The 13,041-nt window shown below is 44.2% G+C and overlaps 1 protein-coding gene across 2 annotated transcripts in view; it reads left to right on the forward strand.

Annotated features, from left to right (window-relative positions):
- The window catches only part of MCF2L (MCF.2 cell line derived transforming sequence like), a 316,624-nt gene that overhangs the window by 226,805 nt on the left and 76,778 nt on the right, over positions 1–13,041 (forward strand). For both annotated transcript variants that reach the window (XM_088458539.1, XM_088458547.1), the window contains one exon: positions 12,515–12,605. In XM_088458539.1, the coding sequence (XP_088314665.1) occupies positions 12,515–12,605 (91 nt within the window). The remainder of the gene's footprint in view (positions 1–12,514; positions 12,606–13,041) is intronic.

Raw genomic sequence — 13,041 nt, forward strand, 5'->3', positions numbered from 1 at the left:
ACAATGTCTTATCTGTAGAAACATATAAGTGTTTTTTTGGGGGGTAACCTGTATTTGTCTGTAAAATATTGAAAGGATAGAAGATACTTTCCAGGGTCAAACACAACTTTGATAGCAAAGATACCTCTTTCCTTCCAATGCAAGAACAAAATATTATCCACAGCTGGAGGAAGACAAGGATTACCACAAACTGCAATATATTTAGAGAGATTTTTTTTTATCATAAGCTACAACAACTTTATACATTTTTTATTTGTAATGTCCAGTGGTCTGTGGCCCTGATTCAGAGCCGGACGCTCTTTCAGAGCGCTCGCTCTGAATCAGGGCGGCATTTTTTTTTTTTTGTGTCGGCCTCCTGGCCACTCGCTAAGCTGTGGGTGACCAGCCGGAAGCTCACTACTGAGGCCGCCCCCCAAACGGCAGGCGTTACTTCGGGAACGCCTGCATTTGGCCAGCCATCCCCCCTGCCTGCCGTCAAAATGGGTGGAGTTGTCAATCACAATCGACAGCCTCCCCGTTTTAGTGCGTGCGTATGTGCAGTGTGGGAACATCGACCCGCTTGTGAGCGCTGTGCGCTTGCGAGCGGGTCTGAATCAGGCCCTGTATCCCTTACTCTCTTGACAGTATCCAAGCAAGATACACTCCCCTGACTTAGGATCCAGTTTGCATCTTTTTTTCTTATGGATTGTGCGCATAAGCTTTGCATCGAAACACTCCGAGATGATTGATATTTGGTTTGCTTCCAGACCACTCCTCCAGTGGTGGTTTGCCTTTTACAGCAACTGTGGGTACTTGGTTCTTTAAGTATACTGGTTTAGAAACTGATTATACCCAAAAACACTTTTCCAGGCCCGCCTCACTCCACAATTGTGCTGTTTGCACGTTTCCTGACACCATATTGTTCTGGAGTGTACAGTATGCAATGGTTAACTGGTGCTCAGTGCTATATTTTTTTAGGTAGACAGTTACATTCAGTTTTCATATTGCCTGCCATTGTCAGATCTCAAGATTTTTAATATCGGACCTGTATCAGTCTCCACCAGACATTTGTAGCCTGCTATTTTGTTCATCCACTTACTGATTTTACTTCCATTGCGCTGCACACATCTGTATACAGCAATGCTAATGGTGCCTCAGCTCTTGTTGCTGACTTTGTGAAGGGACAGCGGATCTGCTTACCCATCACACAGCTCCCATACAACTGTCTCTCAATATCATTCACAGCAATTCCTGCCACCATTCCATCAAGTAGCTTTTGGACGCTATCATACCCCAGGTGGCCTTGCGCCTCTGCCACAGTTCCATAGACAGACTTTTCTCCAAGGCCGTCATCACACAACACTCTACTGTGTCTAGGACATATAGTTCCTGGCACTTGGTTGCTGTTGTTATCACGATCCCTCTTTATTGGGCACAACACACATGCCCTCTGCGAACGTGACCTTCAAGCCTTTATTTTCTAGAATGCTTATGGCAATGAGGTTTGTCCCCAAATCTGGTACAAATAACACATCTTGGATAAAAATTGGACAATCCTCCCTATGGCGCTACATAATTAAATAATAAAGAAGGTATAATCACGTTCCTTTTCAGACAAGTGTATAGAAGTGTCTATCCAGATACTTCATGTGACAAAGATCTTCTACTTGAATAAATCAATTTTTCACAGTTTTCTCCAAAGAAATTCAACCATGATTTGGGGCCAGCCTTCCTCAAACAATCCAGACCACTATATTTTCGTTACCGATTTATTTCCCTTACATTATTTGTCATTTTTCCTCCTTATATTCACCTTTTTAAAACTTTAAACATTATGGCTGCCGTGAAATAAAACTGCTGATACTCTAGGGTGGCTACAGGGACAGAGGGCCTGATGCAGGGATGGACGGAATTACAGAGTGGTTGTGCAATTCCGTCCATCTGAAATGCAAATGCAGCAGGTGGCATCTGCGATCCCAGAGCTGCGACTGAGGTCGCAACATGGGATCACCTTCGCGCCATTGGACTCTAAGATTGTATAACAATTGGAGATGTGCCCTGTATCAGGCCCAGACTCAGTCAAAGGCAGCTTCCTCCTATCATTTCTTTACTACCACAGGAAGGCTGATCTGCAACAAGGAGCAAAACCTTGCAGCCATCCATCGCCCCAGCAGACATTCATATTTGCAGCATATACCACAGACATGATATGACTGAAATACGTACAACTCTGAATTGCCAGCAGATTTGTGTGCTTGGCTGCCCCACCATAATTTTTTTTTTAAATAGCAGGACTACTACTAATCACCTCTCCCTCCCCCTGCTGCCCCCACGTGGACAGAAAATATAAACTCTGCTCCTGCAAGGAAATGATGCCAGGAACAGACATTTTATGTGCGGCTGCATTTGCACTGTGCCATCAGTAGATGCATACCTCCCAACAACTAAGGTTGGGTAATTAGGACAGTGAGTTAATGACAATGGGGCCCATTTATCATTGCATATTTGTGGCTTAATCCCCAAAAACACCAGTTTTCAGGAATTAACCGCAAATATTATGTTACCCCCGGATGTATGAAGGAGAAGACCGCATCAGATATCTCCGATACCTGCTGCGATTCCTCCATTCCCGTAGGCAGCAGCATCCCCCATATGGGGGATGCGATGCTGCCAGATTTTCCACTGACCCCCCGCAGCTAACTCCATCTGAAGTTGGCATTAGCCGCTGTAGCCTATGGGCTACAGATTTACTATTGGCCCCTGCAGCTAATGCCATCTGAAGATGGTGTTAGCCGCTGTAGCCTATGGGCTACACTGCGCATAATTAGCCGGTGGAGGGTCCCGTGGCAGCTGTGCATGTGCAGCCAGCTGCTTTGCAGGCACGGGTTCTTTTTGGAGTCCCTGTCCCTATGTGTACTGCATGATGCATCCAGGTGCTATGATCGCATTTTGCAAATGCGATCATGGGCGGTAATGTAATGCCCAGATCGCATTGCAAATGCAAAAATAAATAAATGGGCGCCAATGTCACATAGGGGCATTGCCTAGATCTCCTGTAGGGTCAGGCTGCCCCCAAACCTCCTGAAAATATCAGTGTCAGGTGCAGGAGATACTGTACACGTTCACTGCAGTAAGCGGGTCACAGTCCCCTAAAATCGGGACTGTCCCCTTAGTTCAGGACAATTGGGAGCTCTGTAGTATTCCCACTGACAGGCTGAGGCTTTATTATTGTAGTGTTTGTTCATGAGTTTTCACGAGTGCTCTTGTGCCTTATGGGTGCACTTAGGGCCTGATTCATTACTAATTGCTATTGCAATCGAGGCTGCGATTATGCACACAGATCTGCTGCGAAAATATGCTAATGAATGCTATCGCAATGCCGTTACACAGCCAGCACAGAGACGCCCATTACCGCTATCTCACATCCGTAATACCATGCAGTCCTGCGTATACATCGGGAACATCAAGTAACATCGGCCCCTCACGCACAATTACAACAGGTCAGACCATACTCAGAAAGTGCTAACATCGTTGCACGCAGTGAGTACACAAGCTGCATATGCCGTCGCAGTGGCTAATTTATGCACGCCCAAGTAACTGCATTCTAGGGATAGGGTACTTACCTTAGATGTTGGGATTCTGACTCTTTAGTCTTCCGGTGTCAGCATTTCACCCGGCGGCTATGCAGCCGCCGGGATTACATACCCAACCCCATTTAAAACTGACTTGTTTCTATTGTCATGCTTCTTTTGCTGCACACCACTTGCATCTCTGTCTGCATTCAGAGTCTTTATGTCCACCTTGTGACATACAAAGCACTTGTACTTAGGCTTTTTAGAATTATGGGGTTCAGTTAGTCCCGATAATTTTTCAGGAGAATAAAATGAAATTTACCACAATTTATTGCCTTTGGGCAATTCAAATACATCCATTTTATTCACCCCCCAAAAATGATCAGTGTTTGGGTGTATATACATTGGATTCGTGATAAGGTCATGGCCCCATGTGTTTTCACGGTCACGAAAACGGGGCTGCTTTTCTGTGATTTTTTTCACCTGCAAGTGAAAAGAAATCCTCGATGACTGCCGGCTTTGGGGCTCATTGAATACTCGCGGGGGAATCAATGAGCCATGGTAAATTACCGCAGCTAATTGAATTCCCCCTTAGTGTCCCTTGTGAGTAATGTAGAACTCTCAGTATTGGACTTAACCGGGTATATGTTCTTGGAATTGCATCAGTTTAGCCCTCTTGATCTCCATTGATAGCTTACTCGCAGTGATATAAAGGCACCACTAACAAGTCGAATTAGCAGCACTTACTCGCCTGGACTCGTGGTGGCAAGTTAATTGAATTAACCCCATTGTATATGCTAGTTCTGTGTGTCTCATGTGTATATATACAAATGTGTAAAGAGACGCATACTTAATTAAGTGTGAGGAAATATAAGCACCCAGGTTTTTTATGGAAGTTATCGATAGATGGTCAGGGGTTAAAAAGGGGTGGTTTGTTTTTAGATTAACAATTTTAATTGACAGGGTTAGTCAGCCTATTAGGTTTAGTGGGAGGAGTTTGTTAGGCAGTCTATAAATACACAGGAAGGACTTCCATCTTCCTCTTTTCCAGTTTTGATGCCCGTCCACCCGAATTAGCTTGGTTTACATGTTTTTCTTTTTACTTTAGCTGGAATGCAATTTTATCATGACCTTTCCAACAGGTGAGAGGTTCAACCTGGCAGAAAGCCGTGTTCATCGGTGGCCTTTAGTAGTGCAAGAACGGTTGATTGGCACTCCCCTTTAGAGAGAGGCTGGTTTGTCTCTGTCTCACGGGAGGACATGGTCTCCGTCTTAGGGAGGGACTACTTCTATTCCAGGTAGGGGGGAGTAGTACCACCCAATACGGTTTGTGCTGGGTGGGTGCCACCCTCATTTATCTTTTTATTGGCTGTGGCCGAGGTTCACACTGCTATTTCTTACCACCCTTCATAACTACAATTCTAATTCAATAAATTTGTCTGTGACCTCTTTAATCGCAATACAGTTGACTGCGTATTTATTTCTAGTTAACTTGATAAGTTAGCGTACAGCTGGGTACACACCTAAATGACTGGCAATCGTGCCAATGTTCAGGGCGATTTGCCTTCACCCTGGACATTGCATGATTGCCAGTATACACTGTGCAATTTAATGAACGACGGAACGATTTCTTGTTCCGTCCTTCAATAATATGTATTGCGCCGCATGTGATATCGTGTGATTGACTGTGCAGCACAGCCATTCACACGATAACGCATGCGACCAGAGGAAGCGCGCAATTGTGCATACACATTAGACGATATACACGATTTGTTGTGCCGATACACCAAATCGTGCCGATATCATCCTGGTGTGTATGCACCCTAAAGGAATAATAAAACCACTGGGTGACTTATTTATTCTCACAAGTAAATGTTTCAATCCACTGTAATATTTACTCCACGTTTATGTAACAGTGAAAGGACACAATGTGAGTGTGTTTTGGGATGTAGCAGTGTGTCACTTTGAATTTACACTGTAGGAATTCTAGTCCTCCACTGCTGGAAATCACATGTGACAGCTCTTGCTGCAGAAAGAGAATATCCCCAGCATTTCTTGAAGGGAAGACTTTAATAGAAACATCACCCTGCAGGGACCAGACAACTGCAATTTTTCACGTTATTTTTCAGCAACCCTTCCTCATAGAGAACCATCAAATGTGTTGAGTCATCTTTGTTTTTTATGTTGGTTTCTCTTTACTGTACCTGGTCTGTATATAAAGTAAGAGACTGACAATACTTGTAAGAGCTGCTGACTTGAAATTACTGTTCATGGTCTATTTAGCTGCATATATTTATACACTTTTGGGATCTGCTTTACTCTTCTGTCAACTACGGTGTAATTATAGATCATCCATATACTCCAATGGAACAGTGCCCCTTGTGGCCATGCAATCATGAAAAACATATACTTTTTGTTTAGCTTTACCAAGCAATGGACTTATGGCAAAGTAATAATATCTTTGTGTATTTGAGTATTTTGGTTTTAGTCAATAAAGGTTCCTAGGAATCATATTTTTAGCTGTGAGGATATTTTCATGGACTACTTGAAATTAATGTTTAGTTACTATTTTATTTCAGTTACTCAATTGAAATACTGAAATAGAACTTGTATTGCATTATGCATGACTGCTTCAGCAAATGGCATTCTGCTCCTATGCTATACAGAATGTTATATATGCAGTAACTGTAAATTTATTAATTTATAAGGTTTTATATAATAAATGAGTTACCTGGATGAACAGGGACACTTACATTGAGGCTAGGCCCTATCAAATGAGCACAGCAGCTGTGTGACCCGTGTGGTGTTTAATTTTATTGCAATGCTTAAAACACCCTTGCCCTGACAGTATATATGCATGGTGAACTGTATAAGTGATCCTAGTGCTAACCGTCTGGTAAGTAGGAACAGCACAATGGCCTCAAAACTATAGATCCCTTTATAACAGAACGTATGTGTATAATGATGATACCTACTGCTTCTCCATCCAAGGAGGCTCTTTCTGTACCCATTGTATCGCCACTGCACAAGTGTAGTAACTAATGGAATTACCCAGAAGGGTGCACTATACAATTAGTACCCTGCTCAATCCTTCTGTATAAGTGCATTGCACATTTATTCTCTATATAGTCACATTTATTAATACCACCTGCTGTATTGATTACTCATCTGTCGGCTACAGTGGAACAGAAGAAATGGATAGTTAATTTAGCATTACATGATGAAACTGTAACACTGGCAAGCCATATTTATCTTATGGTGCTTACACACGGTACGATCAGTCAGCGATAACGATATTGCTGACTGATCGTCCTGCACCTTCCCGGTGTGCTGGATGATCGTTGTCGTTCATCCAGCACACCACCAACCCACCAATGACGTGCCAGCGACCCACGATCGACGATCTCCAGTTCCTATGTAACTTGGTCGATATTGACCAGGTTGGCCTGCATGCAAGGGCGATGGTCGTTATCATTATCGTCCATAGGTGCCCGTGCATTGCTGGTCGTTGGGCACCAAATATGAATGAACGGTAACGATATGGTCGATATCGTTATCGTTCATATTGTGCATTTTTATCGTACCGTGTGTACACACCATTATACTTTAAAAACAATGTTGTGCTTTGAAGTGTGATGCCCATTATTTAGGTTTATTCAGTTTATAGTAGTAATTAACATAAATTCTTTATGCCCCCATTTGCTAAGAGGTGCATGGTAAGGCGTAACTATGTAGGTGGCGTAAACTTAATAAAGGAGAAATAGCCTTCCAATGTCAGGCGACTGGCTAATGGTGTTTAATATCTTAGTGATAAAAACCATTATACTATATAGCATTACCTTTATTTTCTTCTGGGTTGTTTTTTTCTTTTCTTTAGATAGATAGAATATCTCTACTTAGAAGTTCACACAGCCATTAAATTACAAACATGGAAAGATCCATCAGATTGAATGATGTAGGCTTTCAGGGTATTGCATGTCATTATGCTGAACATAACAGAAACTCTCGTTCTGGCCCTGAGATACCGAGGGGCCCCAAACTCCCAGATGCCACCACCCGCCAATATAAACTATAGTAATATTTAATTAAGAAACGTTCCAGTGCAGCAATAAAGACAAATATAAACTTATCTGCCCCTGGTTACCCCCATAGTATAGCTATGTTAAACCTACACCCGTTTGCATACTTCAGACTCGATGATGAGGCTCCAGTCAGTAAAGCTCTTCTCTCTCCTTTGGATCCCATGGACCATCTAGGAGCAAGCAGTTCACCCCCATCGGAATTTTCCAGCTGAGCTGCTGTGCATTTAGATAATCAAAATATTTAAGGTTAGGTATTCCCTCACCCTTCCTTTGTATGTCCCTCCATATGGAATCGGTATGAAATACCGCCGGACGCATGGCCGGCGATTCGATTCCCGGCAGCGCCTTGCCGGCAACAACAAAGTTCCCGGCAGCGGAAGCCCGACAGCGCTGGAAATCCCGATCGTGGAAAGGTAAGTATTCTCTAACCTAACCCCCTAACCCTCCTTAGGGGTGCCTAACCCTAACCTCCCCCCCTAGTGCTAACCCTAATCCCCCCTCTAAGTGCCTAACCCCCCTTCCCCGCTGCTTAAACCTAAGTCCCCCGGGGGGGTGCCTATCCCTAAGTCCCCCCCCGGGGGTGCCTATCCCTAACCCTCCCTCCCCCTAGCCTAACCCTACTGGGGGGGTGTCTAACCCTAAGTCCCCCCCGGGTGCCCTAAACCTAACACCCCCCCCCCCCGCGCGGCTGTCCGCTCGTGGCGCCCGGCATCCCTTCGGTCGGAATGCCAAGGCGCCTATCTCCCGGCGTCGGGGAAATGTCAGGCGTCTACATCTGATATGACAGTCGGGAAGCCGGCTGCCGGTATTAAGGCAGCCGGCTTCTCGATTTGTATACCATTCATTTATATGGTTCCTCTATTTGATCTACGTTCTATACTGTTAGTCTTATGTGACCTAATGTTCAGTATGTGTCCTAATGATTTGTGCCCACATCATATCTAGTACACAGTCAACCAATCCTACTAGTATTAAGGAGTTTAATACCACTATGACTGCATTTACATGTATCTTAAGCATACTGTATATAAATATTATTACTTTATTATCTTTTGCGTTTCTCCTCGTTTTTAATATGTTAACCAGGTACACACATTTTTTTAAATGCCACAGTATAATATTTTTTCATTAACTACATTTAAATTACTCATGTTGATAAATAGTTGATACATTACTTACTTTGTTACAGCAGCCAACAACCTCATTAGGTAACTGGCGACCCCAAATCACCCTCTAACTAACAAACACCCCCAATACCAGTGTGTAACCTATAGACTGATACAGAATTGGACACACTGTCACCCAGGTCAAGTGGTTTGATACCTTCAAGTAGGTCTTTATCCCTTTTATTTTAACTCATTACTAACACTAATACCCCTTGTAAGACAGACTCATTGACACACACACACAGTAAGATTAGGTTAGTGCTTTGTTTTATTCATTTCTTTACATATTTACGAGGTTGGTTGCCTCCAAAACTAGGCAGCTCTCCGGGGAACATGAAGGGCGAGGGGCCCAAGGACTTGAGAGTGTACCGGGCCCAATGATTTCTGTTATCGGCCCTGGTTTATTAGAGTAATCCAACACTAAAGAATGGGGTCATTTTTGAATATGTAGGGATGTTACTGCTTTTAGAGAGAGTGAAGGGAATAGATTGAAGATACGCAACACTGTCTGATTCTATGGTAATATTTCAAACTTTCGCCTCAACAAGAGAGTGCCATTGGGCACACTGGGCAAGCAGCACTGCTAACTGAAATCAAGGATGCCCAGGAATTCGGTCTGCAGTAGACATAGGGATGACAGACATAGTGTTAACACTAATACTGCTTTTATACTTAAATTCCGGGTCTGACCCGGAGGTTGGAACAGGGGGCCTGATTCAGACCCGCTCGCAAGCGGGTCGATGTTGGCCCAGTGCGCACGACGGAGCCGGCTCCGTCGTGCGCATGCGCGAGACCCGGATAGCGATGGGCAAACCGTCGCTCCGGGTCTCGTACCAAAGGGGGCGTGCAGTCGATGTTGAGTGACAGCACGCCCCCTTTGGTGGGCGTGCCGGAGGCGTGGTTGCCCAGACGGAGGCGTTCCCATGGGAATGCCTACCGTCTGGAGCCGGCCCCACTGACATCACAAGTGATGTCAGTGGGAGTGCTTTCGGCTCTGTTTGAGCCGAAAGCACTCTAGGGCTTGCGGCAACGAGACCCTACCACAAGGTTCTCATCGCAAGCCCGATGGTCGCAATGGTCTTGACCATCGCGACCATCTTCCTGGCCGCTCGCTATAGCTGTGGGTGGTCACCCACAGATATACGAGCGGCCAGGAGGCAACTCTAAAAATCAGGAAGGACGGCCCTGATTCAGAGCGAGCGCTCTGTCAGAGCGTCCGGCTCTGAATCAGGGCCAGGGTTCCAAACCGGATCAGACCCGGAATTTAGCCGGCGCCGACCCAGGAAATTCCCGAGTCAGCGCCGTTCACATCGGGGCCAGGGTCTGCAGTGACCCGGCTCCTCCGGCGTGGAAGTGGACGCTTGGAGATGACGTCATGCAGCGCGCTCCAGGTCATCGTGACCCAGATCGCGCCGTTTACACTCAGGGTTTCACGGGTCATTCCGTGTTTAAACCATGCAAGTTACATCGGTTGGATTGCCGATTCACTCGACCCGGGAATCCAACCCTGTCCCCTATTACACCAAGGAGCTACCCGGGTTAACCCTGCAATAACCCAGGTTTTAGCTCTGATGTATAAGGGGTATAACATAGAACAAATCATGTTCACAGTGATGCATACTGTACGTTCATTTAGTGTCAAGATGTAAAGAATCTAACTATTCAATGCATTAACAACTAAAGAAATGCAGATCTCTTAAGAAATTGAGAGGGGTTGGCTGAGTAATCAAAACTGCAGAACTACAAATAGGCTGAATTATTTTTAATCGTACTATTAACATGATATCACAGTTAGTAACACTAAAGGAAATACAGGAGCACAGTATTCAGACCAGTAAGATTTAGCAGTTAGGTTTGTCAGGTGAATTACGAGTTAATAGAGAATAGGGCAGTAAACTTCCGGGCATGTAATTGGAGTGTCATGTAGTCCGGAAGTGAAAAGGATGGCACATGGTGGTGACCTCTCCACGAGTCGGGGTAGTGATGACGGTGGTGGGGGAATATTTGAGAACAATATACAATAAAGCCATCAATCCGGAGAGAATCATTTTAATTGCAGCTCTTGGAGCCAATACTATAACCCCCACCTCAATTCAATACTTTACTTCGTGCCTTCTAAAACATGACATGGCTTGTGCTAAAGAGTACATTACTCATCGAACAACTTCTTTTGTCCTTGCTAGGACTCTTTAGTGCAGAACGAGGTGTTATACTGCCATTTATACCGTTTGTACACCAAAATCCCGGGTCCATCATAGGACACTGAGCATGGGTTTGAAGCCGTGTCACAGCAGCCTGAACCCCAATTACATTGCAGACTGGACCCAGGATATTGCTGTGGGGCTAATCTTTGCTGGAGCTTGGAGGCTACATCATCTCCAAGCGCAACGAAATGCGTCACTCCCTATGCTGTAAACGGAACCCGGGTTGGAAGACCTGGGATCCCTCGTTTCCACTAAGCCTTACCCAGGTCTTACCCACATAAAACCCTACTTGAGACCTGGGAAGGAATGCTGTGTTAGTCGACCCGGGATTTTCTCCTAGGAGCCTTTTCCACTGAGCCGCGACCCAGGTTGACACAGCAATAACCCGGGTTTTTGCGGCGGTGGAAAAGCTGTTATATATGGCAATACTCATCTGATAAATCAGTCATTATCATACACATGCTAAATTTTCTAAATGTCTTCAAATATCCTCACATAGGGCCTCTGACATCAGCCTATTGGTGAATACAGTAGTTGAGAAGATGGATTAATATGTGGAGTAGAGAAAGAATGTGACCTTTGTTAGCCAAAATACCAGATAGCATCTTTTTCCCCCTTTTTTCCCTCTTAGTAACATCATACTTATGGATATGAGAAAATAGTACTAGATTGTAATTATATTGTTTCACAGTAAATGCGCATGTGTCTGATGTAATAATATTCTATCTATATAATGACTGTCACTCTCCACAAGTCAGCCCAGTGTTTCCTCATCCAAATCCAACACTGGCATAATGTGCTATTCTTGTCGGCCTTTGAGCATTTGCCTTTTCATTCTGGCAAGCTGCTGTGATTGGCCCCCACCCCCAGTCAGATGCTGGCACTGCACAATTTCTCTGCTTCTGAAACCCACAAATGGAAGTCGCTATACGTATGCCGTGCCTAGAACATATGCAGCTAAGTAGAGCAGAAAGGAGAATAGACAGAGGTCATTTATTCAGTTGAATAAATGAAGGGTGTTTTCATCTCCTCTATAGCCAGCTGTGTTACGTTACTGTGATTAAGGTGGAAGCAACTACCCTTACTGTGCGAACAGATTGATCCTGCAGGTCAATGGATGCGTAACCCAGACAGATTCAGAGGGCTGTTACTGGAGTGTGTGTACTGTGTAATCAATGCATCTGTACGGATATGCAACATTTGCTTTTAAGGATGATAGGTTGTTTTTCTGTAAAACCATTTGCAATTGTGATTGGGCGGAAAATCAAGGGCATGCAGGCTGCAGCAGATTGAGCTAAAATGGAATAACTGACTTTACATGGGTGACCTAAATCCATTTCCATGGACCCCACATGGGAAGGTGACCGTGATTCCCTGTAAATCCCTCAGCGTTTCTTTCCTGTGCTCAGTGAGTACAGGGTTAAAAAACTGCACCATAGCGAAGAGGCAGCGGCCGCACGTGGAATAATAACAACTGCAGCTTCTCTCCCTGTTTCTAATTTTACGTCTAGTTTACAAGATGCAGGTATTGGATTCATCTTAGTCATTGACCGAAGACTGGACAAATGGACTTCAGTGAAAGCATCAATACTGAGAATTGCGGTAAGTCTCTTCTGTTAATTCAGAGGTGTTTATCTGTTTTGTTTTCCTGTACTAAACGCACAATAATGGCTGTAATGTTTTCCTACCTGTAGGACACCATGTTAGACCTAAAGCCGGCACATCTCTATCTGTGCAGCTAATATAGGTCTGAGATTTATAAATACTAATGGTCATTACACATTTCCCATCATGTGTTTTATCCTTCATACTCCAAAATCACCAGTGACATGTTACATATAAGGCCTGTAGTATCACAATAAACACGCACCAAGTCTTTGTTTTTGTCTGATGTTTTTAATGTTTGGTTATTTTGTTCTTATCAGGATTTTATGGTAAAGCAAGTAGTGTGAAGATATAAGATTTCTCCAATTTGCTATTTGTCACAGGAGATTAAATTGCTCAATGTCACATGACATCAGTGGAGCCTAAAATCTAT

This window comes from Taudactylus pleione, unplaced genomic scaffold, assembly GCF_031769625.1.
Source record: "Taudactylus pleione unplaced genomic scaffold, aTauple2 ptg000041l, whole genome shotgun sequence".
Taxonomy (NCBI): Eukaryota; Metazoa; Chordata; class Amphibia; order Anura; family Myobatrachidae; genus Taudactylus; species Taudactylus pleione.